This window comes from Grammomys surdaster, unplaced genomic scaffold, assembly GCF_004785775.1.
Source record: "Grammomys surdaster isolate TR1022 unplaced genomic scaffold, NIH_TR_1.0 126086, whole genome shotgun sequence".
Taxonomy (NCBI): domain Eukaryota; kingdom Metazoa; phylum Chordata; class Mammalia; order Rodentia; family Muridae; genus Grammomys; species Grammomys surdaster.
The window spans coordinates 1,718,984-1,738,444 of NW_021620894.1; the positions used below are offsets into that span (position 1 = coordinate 1,718,984).

Sequence of the window (19,461 nt, forward strand, 5' to 3'; positions counted from 1 at the left end):
GGCTCAGGTACTCCGACTGGGAAACTATATCCTTTCTAATCAACAGTAGTTATCACACTGGATGCAAACACAAGCTCATTGACATCTACTCTCAAGGGCTCACCCGACATGGGAAGAAGTCCTATAAGAAAGAAAATAACTTCAAGGATTCCTAATGATTTTTCTCCAGTAATCCCGAACTTACAATACATATTCTCATTTAACTCAAGTGATGTTTTAGAGATTCATACAAAAACATGATTTTCTTTCCTTTATGTGAAAATAAATTTCTGGCGAAGTTCTCAAATAACAGATTCAGACTACTCCTTGTTATACTACTCCTGGCATGTCATAGGCATATCTAAACTAATGATTATAGTCTGCTTTATTATTTTTAACTTCAGTCCTCTCAGGACTGTGAAGGGAAATGCATCTTGTGTTTTGATAGCAGAGAAGGCTCCAGAAACCCAAGGTGAGCAGTAAATAATCCTTGCCTTAACAATTTCTCTTCAACCCTCTGTGGGTTAGTTACATCTTACTCTTTCCTACCCTAATTCCTAAGAAAGTCTAGAAAAATCAAGGAAAGTAATGTTTAGAGATATTGGAGAGTTCTGTCTGCCTTTTTTCTGGATGCATGAAAACAAAATGTGTGTGAGGAAAGAGGAAATGGGGCTTTCCGAGGAAACAAACAGGAGCAGTAGTGATATTGTATGCCTTGCTGGGTGTTCACTAAGCACCTAACTTAGTAAGTAGGAACTCCAGTTCTCAGTCTGGGATCAATGATGAGATACCTATTAGTGACATTTTATTCTCTTATTATTACAGATGCAAGTCATGAAGCAAATGGTTACAGAAAGTAACTCTTCGGTGACTGAGTTCATTCTTATGGGGTTAACAGTTCAACGAGAGCTCCAGTTGCCCCTGTTTGTCCTCTTCTTGCTCAACTACACAGCCACTGTGGTGGGAAACCTGAGCTTAATGAATCTCATTTGCCTGAACCCACATCTTCACACTCCCATGTACTTCTTCATCTTCAATCTGTCCTGCATCGATTTTTGTTATTCGTTTGTTTGTAACCCCACAATGCTGATGAGTTTTGTGTCAGAGCACAACACCATCTCCTATGAAGGATGCATGAGTCAACTGTTTTTCTTCTGCTTTTTTGTAAACTCTGAGTGTTATGTGCTAACAGCCATGGCCTATGATCGCTATGTGGCCATCTGTCAGCCACTCCAGTACACAACTGTCATGTCCCCTAAGATCTGCTGTCTGCTGGTGTTTGGTTCTTACTTGATGGGTTTTGCTGGGGCCATGACTCACACAGGGTTTATGATCAGACTCAGTTTTTGTAATTCAAACATCATCAACCACTACATGTGTGACATCCTTCCTCTCCTTCAGCTCTCTTGTACTAGCACCTATGTCAATGAGCTTGTGAGCTCTGCTGTGGTTGGAGCAATTATCATTTTATCTAGCATCATTATCTTAGTTTCATATGCTATGATTCTTTCCAATATCATTCATATGTCATCAGGTAAGGGTTGGTCCAAAGCCCTGGGCACTTGTGGGTCTCACATCATAACTGTTAGTCTCTTCTATGGATCTGGACTGCTTGCTTATGTCAAGCCAACATCTGCTGAGACTGTGGGCCAGGAGAAAATTTTCTCAGTGTTTTACACGCTTGTAGTTCCCATGCTGAATCCTCTCATTTACAGCCTCAGGAACAAGGATGTCAAACTTGCTGTCAAAAGAACAATGAAAAGAGTCACAAACTAAATGAACAGTTTTGCTTTTATATTCCTGCACTCACTGCATTGGCATACCCTCTCTCTTTTCTTTTTCAGTATATTCTTCTGTTAGGTTTCTTGTATTCTCTCTAGGGTTTGAAAAAGTTTTCCACTGCATTCTCTTTATTCCTGCTTCTATGAAATGTAACTCTTGTGTCTACTATTTTCCATCAGTTGTTTTTATCTTCATATGGCTCCAAGATGTTGATCACTGCCAATACCAGATCAAGACCCAGTTTCAGGTTTTTCTTTATTCTCCTAAAGTTACCTATGGCATATTTGCTGTGTGCCTTCTCTGTGCAAGGAAATTCATAAGCTGTGTTCTTCATGACTTTTTTTCTTTTTTGCTTTCATTTCTGAGACAATTTTGATTTTCTTTGTTTCCTTAGACAACAAGGAATTTTCATTAACTAAGTTACTCAGATTACATTAAAAGGGCGATTAGGTATATAGCATAGCTGTCTATTTTCAAGATTATTTTGTGTCCTTTGGAGATTTTTTCTTGGTCTAGACTTTTAATTTCACTTTTATAACAAAACTGTGTACTTTATTCAAATAATATTTGATTCCTACTAGACTCTGGGGATGCAATCAGTTTTGTCCACCACCACAATTTTGATAGTACACAGACAGTCTGATTGCCTTGTTGAATTGAGCTGAATTTGTCACTGTCTTTCTCTGATATGTGTATTTGTCTATGATTGTTATTAAAATTATTACATTCCTGGATACAGAACACATGGCTGTTTATTTCCTGTACTGTTTGTATATGAAGGATGCAGTTTGGAAATACAATGTATTTGCTTCCTCTGAAAACCAAACCACAAGTACACTTAAGGTTAGAGATAAAGTACATACATGCTTTTGCTTGAGTTTTATTCTCAGGGACAAGAGTAATATGTCTATCTATATTGTTATTTCAATATGTATCTAGAATCTGAATAAGGAAATAGCTATGTGACTTTTTAAGGCCACACATCTTATAAATCAAGGACTAGTGTCACAACCATTGCACATTTCACAAAGAAATGCAAAGGCAGATGATTGTGAAAAACCATACAGACCTTTTATAGAGCTGTTTCATAATGATTTCAAAAGTTGTGATTCTATCAAAAAATTGACTTAGAAATCAATGGTGTCTATTATAGAGATAATGAAAAGATTTAGAATCCAAGATTTAAAATGCACATGTTCTTACAGTGTGCGTATTTAAGTGGCTCAGACATGGGAGACATAATAATATTTTCATATTTTTTATGATTATGGATCATTTTTCTAGTTATGGTGAGTCCAGAGAGGTTGAATACGTCCTTCAAAGGATTCATGTTCTCTTAGTTAAATGTATATTTAAGAGCCTATTTTATGTGACATATTTATTTGTAGAGAAAAATGACTTAGCCAGACACACATCAAGTTACTTAATTGTACTGTATAGCATTTTTTTCTGTGTGTCTTCACAGGACCAGAATGTCAGAACAAATAGTCTCCCATATACATCATAAGACTTTTTCTGGGGACACAAGGATAAACTTTCAGTTATTCTATGTAGGATAGCAACAATAGACCAAAGAAACAATTGAACACAAGTCAATTTCTTAAAACAATGAATTGGGGGGGGGAGGGTTGTTCACAGAAGTCTAGATATGTGATACTGACAGAAATATGGGAGACCCAAGTGTTCCTGCATCACTGATAAGCTTAGCCCATGATGGACAATGGTTCATGAATTCTCATCACTGACAAGCAGTTAGCTCTACATAAAGCCTTCTTCCTTCAGGGACCATTTACTAGTACTATATTCTTATGGCAGCAAATTTTGTGAGCTTCCTGAATATCAGAAGCCTTATATTTTCTACCAGGAGAGTCTGCTTTAGTTCTGAGGCATTAGTATAAAAAGTAGTGGTATGTGCACTTGAAATAAGATGAATATTGAAATTGCGAGTTTTATGTGTGTAGATCATATTTGAAAAGATGGTTTTTTTGAAAGTGTAGGCTGAGAGATCATTATACTAGTTAAATCTTTGAATCAATCTGACTAAAATGATTTGTACTAAAGTGAACCATTTTTATTTATTATAATATTCATATGACTATTTAGTCAAATCTGCTTATGGTTGCCTTCTCAAGAATATTCTATAATTTTTCAAAAATTTGCTTTCTTCTTATTTAACATGGCAAATTATATTTGTGAAAAGTGATTTGAAAGCTATTTACATACACTTTTTTTAGTTGACATGTAGCATTTCTTAAGGACACAGGGTCAGGTATGGATATATAATTTATATGCAGTCATTGTTCTATATTGGTAGAATAATATTGTATCCTGATTGTGACCAGGTTGGTAGCAATATTTTTAGGAATGAGTTACACAAATCTATGCAGAGATCTGCAAACACAACTCCTCTCCCAACACATACACAGTGTTCCTGAATGCTGAACAATATTTGTGGTTTAGTTAATATCATGGTAACAATGTCAGTTTCCTAATTTTTCTATTTTTTACACTTCTAATTTCACCGTAAGCAAAAGTTGTATGAAAAGAATTTTTATGTCCCTTTAACAAACTTTATGTGAATTCCTATTTAATAATTTTAGGATCTTGTTTTGATTTTCTTATCTCATATCAGTCTAAGAAGTCAGGTCTTCAGTGCTTAACCACCCTGTATGCCTTTACCAAGTGGTTCTTTTCTCTTTTCCCATTGAATCCTTCAAACATGGTTGCATGGCATTTCATATACATGTTGGCATAGCTTATCCAGTCATCAAAAATATTCTGCTTCTCTCTCATTCATTAGTGTGTAAGCCTCTCTCTCTCTCTCTCTCTCTCTCTCTCTCTCTCTCTCTCTCTCTCTCTCCCTCTCTCTCTCTCTCTCTCTCTCTCTCTCTCTCTCTCTCTCTCTGTCTCTGCCTCTCTCTCTCTCTCTCTCTCTCTCTCTCTCTGTCTCTCTGTGTGTTTAGGGGAGTAACAATTTTTCAACTACTCAAATAGTCCCCTTTTGCTGAAAGTTGACAGCCTTCAGTTGTCTATGTTGACCATTATGAGACATACTTTGTCAAATGATCATCGATAGATTTTGAATCCTTACTATATTCTGTACATAAAGACTGATGCTTCCACTAACTACAATTAACTCACCTATTACAAATAGCACAGAAAGGCTGAGTCTTATGCATTAAATACTTATTTAATTTTCTTTATATTTCCAAATTGACCTGCATATATTAAGTATTAATATATATTAATATGATTATAATATTAATAATATTAAAATTAATGAATAGCTTATTGAATGCAAAAAGAAACTGTAGTAAATAAAAATTTAATGGTCTACCTTAAAATATAGTTTTCAGTAAATTTAAATTTCTGCTTATGTGTGTATTGAAATTAACAAAGAATCCACTGGAAGGTGTTGGTGATGACCTTCAAACATTAAATCTAGAAGTGTTTTCATGTAGTTTTATGGTACAAGCTTTTACATTAAAATACATTCAGTGTATCAAGTTTTACTTAAAAATATATCAAAATAAATAGCTTTTCATAAGTAAATCTCTATGTATATATAGAAATTGTGAAGTCCTTTTCTTGAAATGGTTGTTCAGAAATATCAATGTATCTTACTGATTTAATATTATTATGGACAAAGATTTATTTGAACAATGCAAGATAACTAAAGTTTCATGAAGTAAAGTACCATTCTAATTTTACATATTTGTAAAGATGCAATGCTTAAGAACAAGTTACCTCTTTCCATGCCTGATATATATGCTTATCAATTGATTCATGTATAAAGATCACATGATATCATACATTATGTAGATTTATTGCTTCTTTAATAAATAGTATCACAATTATTCTATTTGTGTGAAAAATGGTGGGAAATGAAGATCAACATGCTGTATGTGTGATCTATAGAGAAATATAAAAGGGTATAGATGTAAACTGGATATTATTAGTGTTGTAGAAGAGAAAAAATTGAAGAAATGTGAAATAGAAAGACCAATATTAGGTGAATATGTTCAATGTTTATTAAATGCAATCCTTTCTTTGTATAATAAATATAAAATAAATTTACCAAAATAGCATAAGGTATGATCTCAATCAGGTATTAAATATGGGGAAGAGGACATGCTTGTGTTTTTTTTTCCTGCAGGATGCTGAAGGAGCATGGTGGCCTCCAGAGAGATGGGTGAGACATGCTGATACCAGGACAAAGAATGATGCTGACCTGTGAGCTTCCTGAGTGCCCTGACAATGGTGACTGGGAAGCTGTATTGGACCCATAAGTTCCCAACCCACCATTGCTTACCTATACCCCTGATACACAAGCTGCCTTGCCTCAAGTTCTTAGACCTTCTAGAACAGAGAATCAAAAAGAGAAGTTATAATGCCTCTTGTATTGTTATTAAACGTGACCAGTTATTCAGACTCAATCATGAACTGGTCTAGAAGTCAATCCAATATTGGAAATAACAGTCTTCATTTGGAAGGCTGGTTCTGGACAATTTCATAGACATACATGGAAATTAGCTGCAGTTCTCTATGATATTATGTTAGCAAGAGATAAAGTTGGGGCAGGATCTGGATTCTAAACAGGTGTTAGCACATGTGTTAAGGATCTTTTAATTGTCAAGTTAAAATTACTTTTGTTTCTTCAACAGTATTTATTGTAAGTTGCATTGATTGTACACATTGTAATTATCTTTGTGTTTTGAAATCCAGCATGTCAGTTATAGAGGTCTATCAACCAGCTTTTGTTTTAGCGCCCTGTTTTAGTATCACAGAATGTTGGTCTTCTAAAAATAGCTTGCAAGTACTGGAAGAAATGAGTCAGGCTTTAAGCAAAAGCAAGAGGGTAGTGGGCTTGATTATTGCTGGTATAACAGCTTTCATTACATTAATGGCTAGCACCACTGTTTCTGCAATTGCTGTGACACAAGAAGGAAAGACAGCTGATTTTGTTAATCATTTAGCAAAAAAAAAAAAAAAAAATGTTACTAATGTGTTGAATATACCAGAGGATTTAGATAGGCATTTGGAAGAATGGATTGATACTCTTTATCCTATTGAAATTACTGGAAGGAGGTTCAGAATTTAAGGGTAAGGAGCCATCCTGAGTGTCATGCCAAATTCCATTGGATTCATGTTAGTTCTGTAATTTACAGTGATAGTCATTATAATTAGGAAGAAGTTTAATGACACATGTAGTGTATTTGGCATAATTCTAACACCTCTCGGGATGTTTTAACAATACATAGGGAGCTTATGAATTTCAAGAATCCTGTTCTGTTGAGCGTTGATGGGGTAGATACTACAGATACAATTATCCATTACCTGAGGTCAGTATTTCTATTTTGGTCAAGCTTCAAAATTGTCATATATAGCTTGATCATGATAGCCCTTTTTGTCCTAGGAATACTTTTATTCCTGTTCATTGTGGTAAAACTTTTCTTCAACAATATCAACATGTTGGCAGCCAAGTACATGGCTTGAACCTTAAAATGGACTCCCAGACAGAATTGTTAAATTGACAGGCCGGCAAGCCAAGGTAGGGTAAGATTCTGCACAGAGCCTTACCAACCTAAGACATAAGTGCATTGCTTTTGATAATGCATATCCCATGACAAGTAAGGAAGGCATTCTTGTCAGAATGACTTAAGACAGGCTCAGTCTTGTTAATGAAATAAAAAATGGGGAGAGGTGGAGAGCCTTTGGGACTGCTTGGAAAGAATCTGACATGTGTCAAGGACAAGGAAATGGGCTGCTTGACAGGAATATGACATTGGCCAAGGAAAAGGAAGTAGGCTTCAGGAAGGAATATGACATCAAACTAGAATAAAGAAGTAATTTCAGGTAAAAATCTAAATTTTAGGCTAGAACAAAGAAGTAATCTCAGGCAGTAACCTAAATATTAGGCTAGAACAAAGAAATAATTTCAGACAGGAATCCAAATTTTAGGCTAGAACAAGGAAGTAGGTTTCAGACATGAAAATGACCTTGGGCTAGGACAAGGAAGTAGGTTCAGATACTTTGGTCATCCTGATAAACCTTTAGAAAGAGTGATCATGGGAGTATTCACATAATTGGGCTTAATGCCTTGCTATTCCTTTGACTATTTGTGTTTATTGTCTTGCTTGTTCCTTGACTACTTGCATCGATTGTATTCTTAGACTCTTAACCTAGAACTGACCTTAACACATGCATGCAATCAAAATGGTATAAAAGCATAAAGGAGGAGGGGGGATGGAATAGGGGGTTCTAGGGAGGGGAAACTGGGAAAGGGGATGACATCTGTATTGTAAATAAATAAAATACTCTATTTAAAAAAGAAATAAAATGTATATCCATCAGATACAGATTTTCTCTAAAACTAATTTACTTCATAGACTGAATAAGTCAAAATTTTAATGGTTTTAATTGTATTTACATCTTTGTAAGTCTATACCCAGTGGACTAGAAAATCCCTGGTGAAAATATTATGTGTACTATGACAAAGTGGGATTTAAACATAGATGTTGTTTTTTTTTTTCCCTTTCTATTTGATCACCATGGGGAGAGGGCATTCCTGGACTTCTAATCAGGTCTAAAAGATTATAAACAATCTGCATGCTGTATTTAAGTGGTGGCTCTGGAGTGATATATGTTTTTTTCCTTCACCAGTTTTGGGAGAATGACTAGTTAGAAGTGTTATTCATATCTCAGAGTGAGTCTCAAATCTTAAGACCTGTGCTGGGACACTTTTACTGTATAGCATTTTGTGATGACATCTGGCCACCTTTAATTGGAATTTGATGCCAATTCTGCATTTTGGATAGTGGAGGTGAGGTATATAGAAAGGACTGTTTAAAAACAAGAAAAGGTGAGTTCATTCATTGCTATTCCTGTTTGCAATTTCTTTTGTGTATAAAAAAAAAGGGGGTACTTATTAAACTGAAAAACAAACACAAATAAACAATGGATCAGTAGTACAGAGCTCAGATTCTGTTGTTGTCTATGTTTTTCCTCTTTGTTGTGTTGGTTTCCTCTTCAGTCAATGAGAAAGACAAGCATAATAGTTCCAGGTAACACATAAAATACAAAGCTACTATAGAAGGGAGTGGGTACTTATTTTAAAGAAAATATTAAAGTACCATCTACAGAAAGATTTTATATATAATAAGCATTTAGTTTGTGCATTAAAATACGTATCATTAATGAAATCCACACCCACATTAATTACTATTTTCTCTTTCATACCTTTGTAAACCTTTGAAAGCAAAACCTTTCTCCATTCTGTTGTGAAGCTAGGATAGAGTAAAAGAAAATGTGAAGAAACACTGAAGAATATAATTAGATATTATATTATTAAAAAAGTAAATCTTGAGCTACTGTGGACATTCTTCATACGTGCTATCAATTGTTAGCTTCATAGTAAGTGCTATGGAAACCTGTGAGGTATGAATCTGTCCAGCTGATGCCCTACCAGAATTCACTGTTTATGTACATCATAGAAGAACTAAGATGTCTAATGGAACTAAGGAATGGGAGTTGAAGAACCAGAGTGGAGATACAGTATTTTGAAAACTACATCCCAATAACTAAGTTAATTAATGGATAGGCATTCAAGTCTGTCACACTACCTCAATAGATTGAGGCAAGGATACAAGAATATTATTGTAGTACTCAGGTTATAAGGATAAGCATGGGCTAACTCACATTTGCCATATGAGGAGAGTGTGATAAAATATTCAGATGACAAAGCATAACTTTTGTCAATTGTGCTAAATTCTGCTGATGGCAAAATCATGGAACAGAACTGGTCCATCCATTAATAAAATTTTCCTCTTCCAGGTTTTCATTGGTAAGCATGTTGACTGGAAATGGCTCCATTGTGACAGAATTTGTCCTTGCTGGTTTGACAGATCTTCCAGAGCTCCAGTTGCCTCTCTTTTACCTGTTTCTAATAATCTACATAATCACAGTGGTGGGGAACTTTGGCTTGATATCACTTATTGGCCTCAATCCTCACCTGCACACCCCCATGTACTATTTCCTCTTCAACCTCTCCTTCATTGATCTCTGTTACTCTTCTGTCTTCAGCCCCAAAATGCTGATGAACTTTGTCTCTAAGAAGAATTCCATCTCCTATGAGGGGTGCATGACTCAGCTGTTTCTCTTTCTCTTTTTTGTCATCTCTGAATGCTACATGTTGACCTCAATGGCCTATGATCGCTATGTGGCCATCTGTAATCCACTGCTGTATAAGGTCACCATGTCCCCACAGGTCTGCTCTGTGATATCTTTTGCTGCTTATGGGATGGGGTTTGCTGGAGCCTCTGCCCACACAGGCTGCATGCTCAGATTGATTTTCTGCAATGCCAATGTCATCAACCACTACTTGTGTGACATTCTCCCTCTCCTCCAACTTTCCTGCACCAGCACCTATGTCAATGAGGTTGTGGTTCTCATAGTTGTGGGTATTAACATCACAGTCCCTAGCTTTACCATTCTCATTTCCTATGTTTTCATCCTTGCCAACATTCTAAACATCAAATCCACACAAGGAAGATCAAAAGCCTTCAGCACCTGTAGCTCTCACATCATGGCAATTTCTCTTTTCTTTGGATCAGCTGCATTCATGTATCTTAAATATTCTTCTGGATCTATGGAACAAGGAAAAATATCTTCAGTTTTCTACACTAATGTTGGGCCCATGCTCAACCCTCTGATCTACAGTTTGAGAAACAAGGATGTCAAGGTGGCACTAAGGAAATCATTGATTAAGTTTCAGAGAAGAGACAGATTTTAATTAGAATCAATACTCCTGAAATTGGTGGATCTTAATTTTTGTTGGTATTTTCAGTGAAGATATTTTTTATGTCAATATGTAGGTTGGTAAAATCGCTTTACAAAATATGGATAATTTCATTTTGTTTCTACAATCCTGTGTACCTAACAGCTTATCCATATAATTCATTAATATTATATTAATGATACAATAAATACACAGATAATTTTCATGATTGCTCTGTACTTTTTCCTAGGCTATTTCTTACTTCAAAAAGAAAAGTGAATTTTATGTTACAAAACCTTGAAACCTTTCACATGTAAAACTCAAGATGACAAATATTAAGTGTTGTCTCATTTTGTAGTAGAATCATACTTACTAAAAGTATGGAGGCTGTGTAGAAGAAGACATCAAGAAGAAGGCAGATCATGTAAATGGTTTAAATCAGGAAAAGTACATTTGAGTCCAATACACTGCACAGTGACTCTGGTTAATTATCTCTATATTTAAAATTTATAAAATAATAAATTTTACATATTTGTGCTGCAAAGAATAATTATATTGTGCCCTCTGACATAATCATGATGCTAAGTGATGAATTTTTCATTTTATTCAATTTGCTCACCACATAATGGATAGCTACTGTTTAGCATGTTACTCATAAACAAAATATGTAGGGTTTTATTTTCAATTACAAATAAAATCAGAGAAACTCATCATGCACATACATGATTTCTAATTAATGTCAACACAGTCATTAACAATTAAGTTCAGAGCCTAATTAATGTTGACACAGTCATTAACAATTAAGTTCAGAGCCTGCTGATTCATGCTTCGTAACGATTACATATTTTCATTAGTTATTTTAAATATATTTTACTGGAAATAATATTTAATAAAAATAAATTGTATCTTCTGGGATATTTTAAATTTTAGATAAAGTTTATAAGTATTTATAGTTTTGAAGTTTGTTTGAAGACTGTAGGTTCACTTTCAGCTCTTACTTTAATCTTCCCAAGTTGCTCAAAACAGGTTACCTTTAGTGTAAGGTATACCAGGCTAGCTGGGATGTGAGCTTCTAGGGATTCTCCTGTCTCCACCTCCCACAGGTTCACCAGCATTCCAGATACTTGAACTCAGCAGTACCATCTTATATAAGTTTAGAAAATGCAACAAGGCCATCAGGCACAGGTGAAAAACACTTTGACAAATAGCCATCTCTCTACCCCAAACACAAATATTTTTATTATTGATAAGTTGTATAATTGATATCTTATTCTATATTTTTGTCACAAAATACAATTTTTAAATGTTTATAAGACATAAGTTAGCTGGTCAGTTAATCATTTATAAAATATGGAAAGAGAACTGTAGTCATCTTTAGAGGTTTTTTTTTTTTGGTTTGTTTTTGTTTTTGTTTTTTGTTTTTTTGAGACAGGGTTTCTCTGTGTAGTCCTGGCTGGTCCTGGAACTCACTCTGTAGACCAGGCTGGCCTCATGTAGTCACCTTTAAAAAACATATTAAAGAATATTATTCAGTAAAATTAGCTATGTTTATAGGAGATTAGGTCTCAGTAATCTAGGACTAGTATTTCAGATACAATAGTGGATCAGAAGCCCATTTAGTCACTTTGCTGTAAAATACTATGAAGTGCCAAAGGTCTCATAATTAGGAATATTTTATGTTTAGGTATCTTCATACTTTGTTCTCTTTGGGTACTAAATTAACGTTCAGTAGGTTGACTTTAGACGACCAATGTATCACCAAAGTTCTGATATTTTCTGACCATTTTTCTGCATTTACCTTGAATATTTTATTGATTTTTCAAGGTTATTCAAAATTTTGTAGTATTTAAATTACTAATCCCATTTATCTTCCTGTTGGGGTAAATCTCCAAACCAAATAGGACCAATCAAAGAAAACACAACTCAATAATTATGAATACAAACTGCACACCTACATTTGGCAGATTTACCACTACTTTATTTTATTCCCCATCTATGAGATCTCATATAACTTGCAGTTTGTCCAGGACACATCCTTCTCCTCCATTGTCCCTCCACCTCTCTCTCCTCCGCTCCCCTTCCTCTTTTTCTCTCTTCCTCTTCTACTGCCTAATTACCAAGCTCCACTGCGAATGGAATGTAGCAGAAAAAGTATCCTGCTACAATTTCCTATGCATCTTTCACATGGTGCTTGAGTATTAGAATTGATTCAGATTTATAGAAAAATGTTCAAGATAGAGAAGCGAGGCAGATAAATTCCTCATACATTTTTTCTACTGCTATTCTATATCAGAAAATATTTTTTGATATTTAATGAAGTAATATTAATATATGATTAAAGTATATGTATTATTCTTATTTGAGATTCTTATTTATTATCTATATATTTATATCTATCTATCTATCTATCTATCTATCTATCTATCTATCTATCTATCTATTTAATATTGACAAGAACTTTCTCTGTTGCCCATTCTGGTCTGAACTCATGATCTTCCTTTCTCCATACTGCTAGATTATAGGCATACATACAGGTATACTATACCATTAGGCTGGGAATTTGTTTGGTTTTTATTTCACATTCCTTATCTGTTTCAGGCTCACAACTAGAACATCACATTTAGTCCACTTGATGAGTTTTCATTAGACTTACTGGCTTCTGTATGTGTAGTTGGCTGATTAGGGCATCTTTACTATATAGTCAGGCAGTGTTGAACTCAGCTTTCTGAGTGCTACCATTACAGATTTGTACCTGGCTCTCAACACATTCGTCTTTGTCAGTTTCTGAACTTTTCATATTAAAGATGAATTTGAAAGCTTTGAGGAGTATCTCTAACACTGTATCTTACGGAATGTAATAATTGTGGAGGCAAACAAACTATTTTAGTTAGCATTCAAAAATGAGTTTCACTATAACATTATTATGTGTAAATCATAGGGTCTTGTTTATATTCATGATCATCTACTCTCCTCATCCATTACTCTCTCTCAGGTCCCTTTTTCCCTATCAACTAAGGAGCCCCACAAACGTTAATGTCACCTGTGTGTGTTCATGTATGTGAATATATGGTATGCACATAGTTCTAATTAATTATTGATTGTTCATATGGAAGATAACGTGGTATTTTGTCATTATTCCTCCCATCACTCTGTGATGTTGCCTACTCTCTCTCTGTTAATGCCTATCTCTCCTGTCATATTTCCTTATTTAATTTCATATTTTATTATATGTAATATAATGGATATTTTATTTAAATATTTAAAATCTAGATTCTGCATATAATTGAAAAATATAATATGTTTCTGATTCTTGTTTGAATTCTTTAATACAGCTATTTGCAGTTTCATTCATTTTCTTCAGATGACATAATATTTTATCACTGAATGAAACACTATAGTGTATACTTGTCACATTTTAATTTTTTATAATATATATCTGAACAAGTTTTATTTCATTTTTAATATTTTATATTTTTTAATTTATGGTACAAGATAATGTGTTTCTTTATGTTGTTTTAATTAATGAGTATAGTTGGACTTTGGTTTTAATCACTGTTCCTTCCCCTGTATTCGCAGACTTCCCAAATTGACTGCTTTACTTTCCACACTGAGACCTCCTTCTACTTTGCTTTGTTTATATTAAATCTTGACCACCATATTGATTTCATTTCTCAGGCTCACATCTTTTTCTTTCATTCTTTACTTGCTATATATTAACTGTACATAATTATGAGATTCATGTACATTTCCACTCATATATGCCATAATTCCACTGTGTAATTTTCCTCTATCCTTCCTTTTATTCCTTCATCTTTTCTCAGATAGGCTTAGTTCTTTCAGGTTGTACAGATATGTGTACTATAACATCTAGAATCTAAAAGTGAGAGAAAATATTTTATTTTTCTTTCTAGGTTTCCATATTTTATCTGCTGTGATGATCTTCAGTACATTCACTTCCTGTCAATATCACAGCTTCATTCTACTTTATTGTTGAATCACTGAAGTCATGCAATAATAATGCCCCTCCCACTTTTGGCCACTTTAATTAACATGCCAATCAAAACTAATCAACTCTTCATAACATAGCATTTCACCATTTATCTTTAAAAACTGACATTTGCCTATAGGCCACATCTGTCTCTTCTCTGTATTGAGTCAGTCTTTTGTCCCTCTGGGACAAATATTCCTTCTTCCTCTTGCTTTTTCCTCCTTTTTCCTTCTCCCTTGTCCTATATTTCCTGTCTTTGTCTTTTGTTTCCTGATCATTCCCCCCTGAAGCAAATAAATCTACTTTGTGCTGAAAACTTTGAATTGTGCTGCCTTGCGCAGATACCAGTCGTCTCAAAGGTTGTAGATCATAGGGTAAGTAGCTAAGGGAGGTTGATTACTTTTTTCTCTCTAGTAATGGTCAAAGTACCTTTAAACACTAGAACACTAGTTAGTAGGGGGTGAAACATCTATTTGGACACCAGTTCAATTTCCTCCTGTTCAATGGCATAAATAAATGGTATCTTCAGCAATACATAGGTCCTTACTTGCAGGTTCTGGAGGATAATGAGTAACTTTCTTCTTGTATCTCCTTGAGGCAGTCCCAATTGTTCTTGACTTGGGGATCTTATTCTCTTAAGGTTCAGGGATCTATGTAGAAATGGAGGAAGAAAAATTGTAAGAGCAAGAGTCAGATGACTCCAGATACAAGAGGATGGATATACATATGAACTTATGAAGACTGTCATGATATGCACAGTAATAGGACTTGTGCAAGTTAAAACCAGAGAAAGATCCTTGCACCAAGAAGGGAAAGTTTACACAAAGTCCAACCCTGGACTAAGAAGCTATCTACAAGTGGTACACTCTAGAAAATGGAAAATCACTTTCTCCGATGAAGTAACATTTAAGGTCAGGCCCCCATTCCCAGGAGTAGTTAGCAAACACAACAGAAACTTCATATTTTCCTGTGTGTTTTGCTTTGGTTTAGTATTTTTTGTTTTATTGTTTTGGTTTGATTTTTATTTTTGAGGTTTTCGTATTCCTATGTGTTAATATGTGGGTATATTTGTATGTGTGTATGTGTGTGTGTGTATGTATGTGTGTGCATGTGACAGAGAGAGAGAGAGAGAGAGAGAGAGAGAGAGAGAGAGAGAGAGGGAGAGAGAGAGAGAGAGGGAGAGAGGGAGGAGGAGTGGAGGGGGAGAGAGAAGGGGGATTTTGACAGAGAGAGAGAGAGAGAGAGAGAGAGAGAGAGAGAGAGAGAGGCACTAAGGAAAATCTGGGAGAATTATACACAATTTTCTAAAACTGATTAGATGAAAGAGAATAAAAATACTTAAAATATACAAAAAAACTAAAGGCAACCAAAAATACTTAAAAAACAAAAGTAAGAAATCCTAAAAATCAAGTAAACCAACAACCCAAGTAATATATTGGCTATGGAATTGAACAGGAAGTGCTTTAAAAAATCAACATATAAACAATTCTTTCCCAAACACTTTAAAAAGTGTTCAGGATCCTTAGTAGCTATCACATGAATGTAGATTAAAATTACTTTAATAATCTGTTTCATTCCATTCACATTGCTAGTCATCAGGAACACAAATGAGCAGTGTTGAAATGGGTATAGGAAAAGGGGAACCTTTATCCAATGTTGTCATAGAGGGTATGCTAATATAGCAAATATGGAAATAAATCTGCAGTACTCACAAACCTAGAAATAGCTCCACTATGTGAAGCAGCTATGAACAAAAATCCAGGCACACATGAAAAGCCTTTATTTCTTAAAGAGAGGTACTTTAGAAAGCATGTTCATTTCATTCTATTAACAAGAGCTTCAAAATGGAATGTAGACACCCATCAACCAATGAAAAGGTAATGAAAACGTGATAGCTATACACAGTGGACTATTACTCAGACATTAAGAAAAATGAAATTGTGGAATCTGATTTTAAATGGATGAAACTGGAAAACTGTGTGTTGAGCAAAAACAATCATAATGTAGGTGGTAGCTCAAATATCCTGTTTTATGTATTTAGTCTGCAGAACAGGGAAAGTCAGGAAAGTAGTAATGTGCCAGTACATAAAAGGGTGGATTTAGGATGGCACCCACTGATAAGTTGCCTATGCCTCAGTGCATAAACTCACTCACATGCACATATGGGTAGCAATATGTGTTTTGAGTGAGCATAATACTGGATTAAAAGAATGTTATCAAAAGAAACTTAAGAGAGGGTTTAATTTAGCTTACAATTCCAAAAAGAGAAAGTATATCATTGCAAGCATGACATAGAATTTTGGCAGGAGCAATAAGCAGCATGATCACACTTTCATCCACAAATTGGAAAGAGAGGGAGAGAGACAGAAAGTAGAGTAAGCGTGACAGAGCTAAAAGCTCTCAAACCAGCCTTAAATTACACATTTACTACTGTAAGTCTCTACCATTAAAAGTTTCACAACTTCCCTAGAACCAAGTGTTGTCATATGTAAGTATATTTGAGATAGTTTTATTCAAATTATAGTATATGTGTATACTATATTACTATATATGCATATTATACACATATTTTTTTCAGGTAGCGTCAGCAGCTAGAAAGACTCCTCTGTGGAGATATGTAATGTCTTACTTAATTTCCTATTCCATTTGACATGAATATAAAATGGTATGATTTCACGAAGCCAATTTAACTGTAGCGAACATGTCTGTAAACACAGGACAGTTAATTCTCCACAGTGTTTCCCCTGGAGAAGCGTAAGTCTTTCAATTTTTAATCAGGTCCCTAGGATTTGCAATGTCAAAATCCTCTTGGGCTATATTGGCAAGTGGCTCTTTTGGCATCAGTAGATGCTACTAATCTCCCCAGGCCTAGTGAAGATGCTTTGGGCAACATCTCTCCATCAGTTATAATAAGTAACTAATGATATATTAGAGCCTTGGAAAGCAAAGTGCATGTTCTGGATCTCTCCTTACAAAATTTGTTCCAAACTAAAAGATTAGCATTATCTTTTTTTGCGTCAAATACCCACTAGATCCATCTCATAGTAGCTATCTCTATTACTGCAATGTAAGGGAAGAAAGTAACGAGGATCCTTTCCTGAAGTCTCCATTCAAAAAGGTGAACTTTTTTGAATTTTGAAACCTCTGCTAAGGGAGTCAAGGTGTCCTTGATATGCCTCATCTCCTCATCCGAGGCCACCATGGAGTCTGAGGTAGGAGCTAGGCTATCAAGGTAGAAATTAAGCAGAGATCCTGAAGTAGTTTGCTCCTTATCCTCTCAGAAATGTATATTTAATATGTACATATTAATTTATTAAATATTAGTACTGTAAAACATTAAGCTACCTTATTACTTGTTTATGTGTTTATGTGTGTGGATGTATGCATTTCACAGCTTGCATGTGAAGATCAGAGGAAAAATTGCAGTGATTGGTTCCCACTTTTCCTGCTATGGATCCTAGGGATTAAACTAAGATTATCATGCTTGAAGACAAGTGCTGTTCATTGTTTCTCTGGGCTACTATTCACTTTTATACATTTCCTTAGTATTATAAGGGTATACCTATAGAACTGTAAATAGAAAAGAAGTGCAGAGATGGATAAATTTGAGACTAATTTTCCATTTTGACTCTTAATATTATTATAGAGGGTTTACTGGAAAAAAACTGGGATGTCATCTTAATATTCCTATTTCTTCCTTTCTCACAGATATTACCTGAGGAGAATGGCCTCAGACAATGACTCCACCACAGTGCAGGAGTTCATCCTGCTGGGCTTGACACAACAGCCAGAGCTCCAGCTGCCCCTCTTCTTCCTCTTCTTGGGAATCTATGTGGTCTCCATGGTGGGGAACCTGGGCTTGATTGTTCTGATTGTGTTGAATCCTCACCTGCACACCCCCATGTACTATTTTCTCTTCAACCTTTCCTTCATTGACTTCTGCTACTCCTCTGTCATAACCCCCAAAATGCTGGTGAGTTTTGTGAAACAGAACATCATCTCTCATGCTGAGTGCATGACTCAACTCTTTTTCTTTGCCTTCTTTGTTATTGATGAATGTTGTATTTTGACAGCGATGGCCTATGACAGATATGTGGCCATATGTAAGCCATTGCTTTATAAGGTTAGCATGTCCTATCAGGTCTGCTTCATGATGACAATGGGTGTATACACGATGGGATTTGTGGGTGCCATAGCCCACACAATTTTCATGCTGAGGCTCACCTTCTGTGAAGGCAATATTATTGATCACTACATGTGTGATATACCCCCTCTCCTGAAACTCTCCTGCACAAACACCTCTGTCAATGAGCTGGTGGTTTTCATTGTTGTGGGTGTCAATGTGATAGGACCTACATTGATCATCTTCACGTCTTATACTTTGATCATTTTCAACATTTCCCATATCCGTTCCACTGAGGGCAGATCCAAGGCTATCAGTACCTGTGGCTCCCACATTATAGCCGTTTCTCTTTTCTTTGGTGCCTCAGCATTCATGTATCTTAAGCCTTCTCCTGTTGGATCTATGGGTGAAGATAAAGTATCCACTGTTTTCTATACTATAGTGGGACCAATGTTGAACCCTTTCATCTACAGTTTGAGGAACAAGGATGTCCACATTGCACTGCAGAAGACTTTGAAGAAAAGCATGCTTACCTAGATAGAAGCTGTTTTGCTTCTAGATGCAGATCTTACTTGTTTCATGTGATGTATCAAGCTATAGGTAGAATCCTAAGAAGTTGAAATTCCAACTATCTGCTAATACAGAAAATTAATTGCGCAAAACAGTTCACAGACTAAGGCACTGTGAGCGAGAGGAAGAGTACTTCATTCTTGAACAAATAAATAGTTAAATAAATATTAAAATGTCAATAAATTAAAATAATATAATAAATTAAAATTATAAATATTCAGTTGTTAATTTTCTAGCTTACTT

General features: G+C 35.1%; 3 protein-coding genes across 3 annotated transcripts; all 3 read left to right on the plus strand.

Annotated features, from left to right (window-relative positions):
• Positions 1–798: 798 nt before the first annotated feature.
• Positions 799–1,755, plus strand: LOC114611201 (olfactory receptor 143-like). Its single transcript, XM_028755852.1, has one exon. It carries the CDS (start codon positions 805–807, stop codon positions 1,753–1,755), a length of 951 nt encoding a protein of 316 aa, XP_028611685.1. The 5' UTR covers positions 799–804.
• Positions 1,756–8,410: 6,655 nt separating this feature from the next.
• On the plus strand, positions 8,411–10,552 carry LOC114611119 (olfactory receptor 147). The gene is made up of 2 exons (XM_028755767.1): positions 8,411–8,623; positions 9,595–10,552. The coding sequence occupies exon 2, from the start codon at positions 9,611–9,613 to the stop codon at positions 10,550–10,552; it is 942 nt and encodes a 313-aa protein (XP_028611600.1). The 5' UTR covers positions 8,411–8,623; positions 9,595–9,610.
• Positions 10,553–18,246: 7,694 nt separating this feature from the next.
• LOC114611227 (olfactory receptor 145-like) lies at positions 18,247–19,185 on the plus strand. Its single transcript, XM_028755875.1, has one exon. It carries the CDS (start codon positions 18,250–18,252, stop codon positions 19,183–19,185), a length of 936 nt encoding a protein of 311 aa, XP_028611708.1. The 5' UTR covers positions 18,247–18,249.
• Positions 19,186–19,461: the final 276 nt, after the last annotated feature.

Excerpts from the sequence above, each read along its gene's own strand:
- LOC114611201 (XM_028755852.1), top strand. The coding sequence starts at position 805 with ATGCAAGTCATGAAGCAAATGGTTACAGAAAGTAACTCTTCGGTGACT.
- LOC114611119 (XM_028755767.1), top strand. The coding sequence starts at position 9,611 with ATGTTGACTGGAAATGGCTCCATTGTGACAGAATTTGTCCTTGCTGGT.
- LOC114611227 (XM_028755875.1), top strand. The coding sequence starts at position 18,250 with ATGGCCTCAGACAATGACTCCACCACAGTGCAGGAGTTCATCCTGCTG.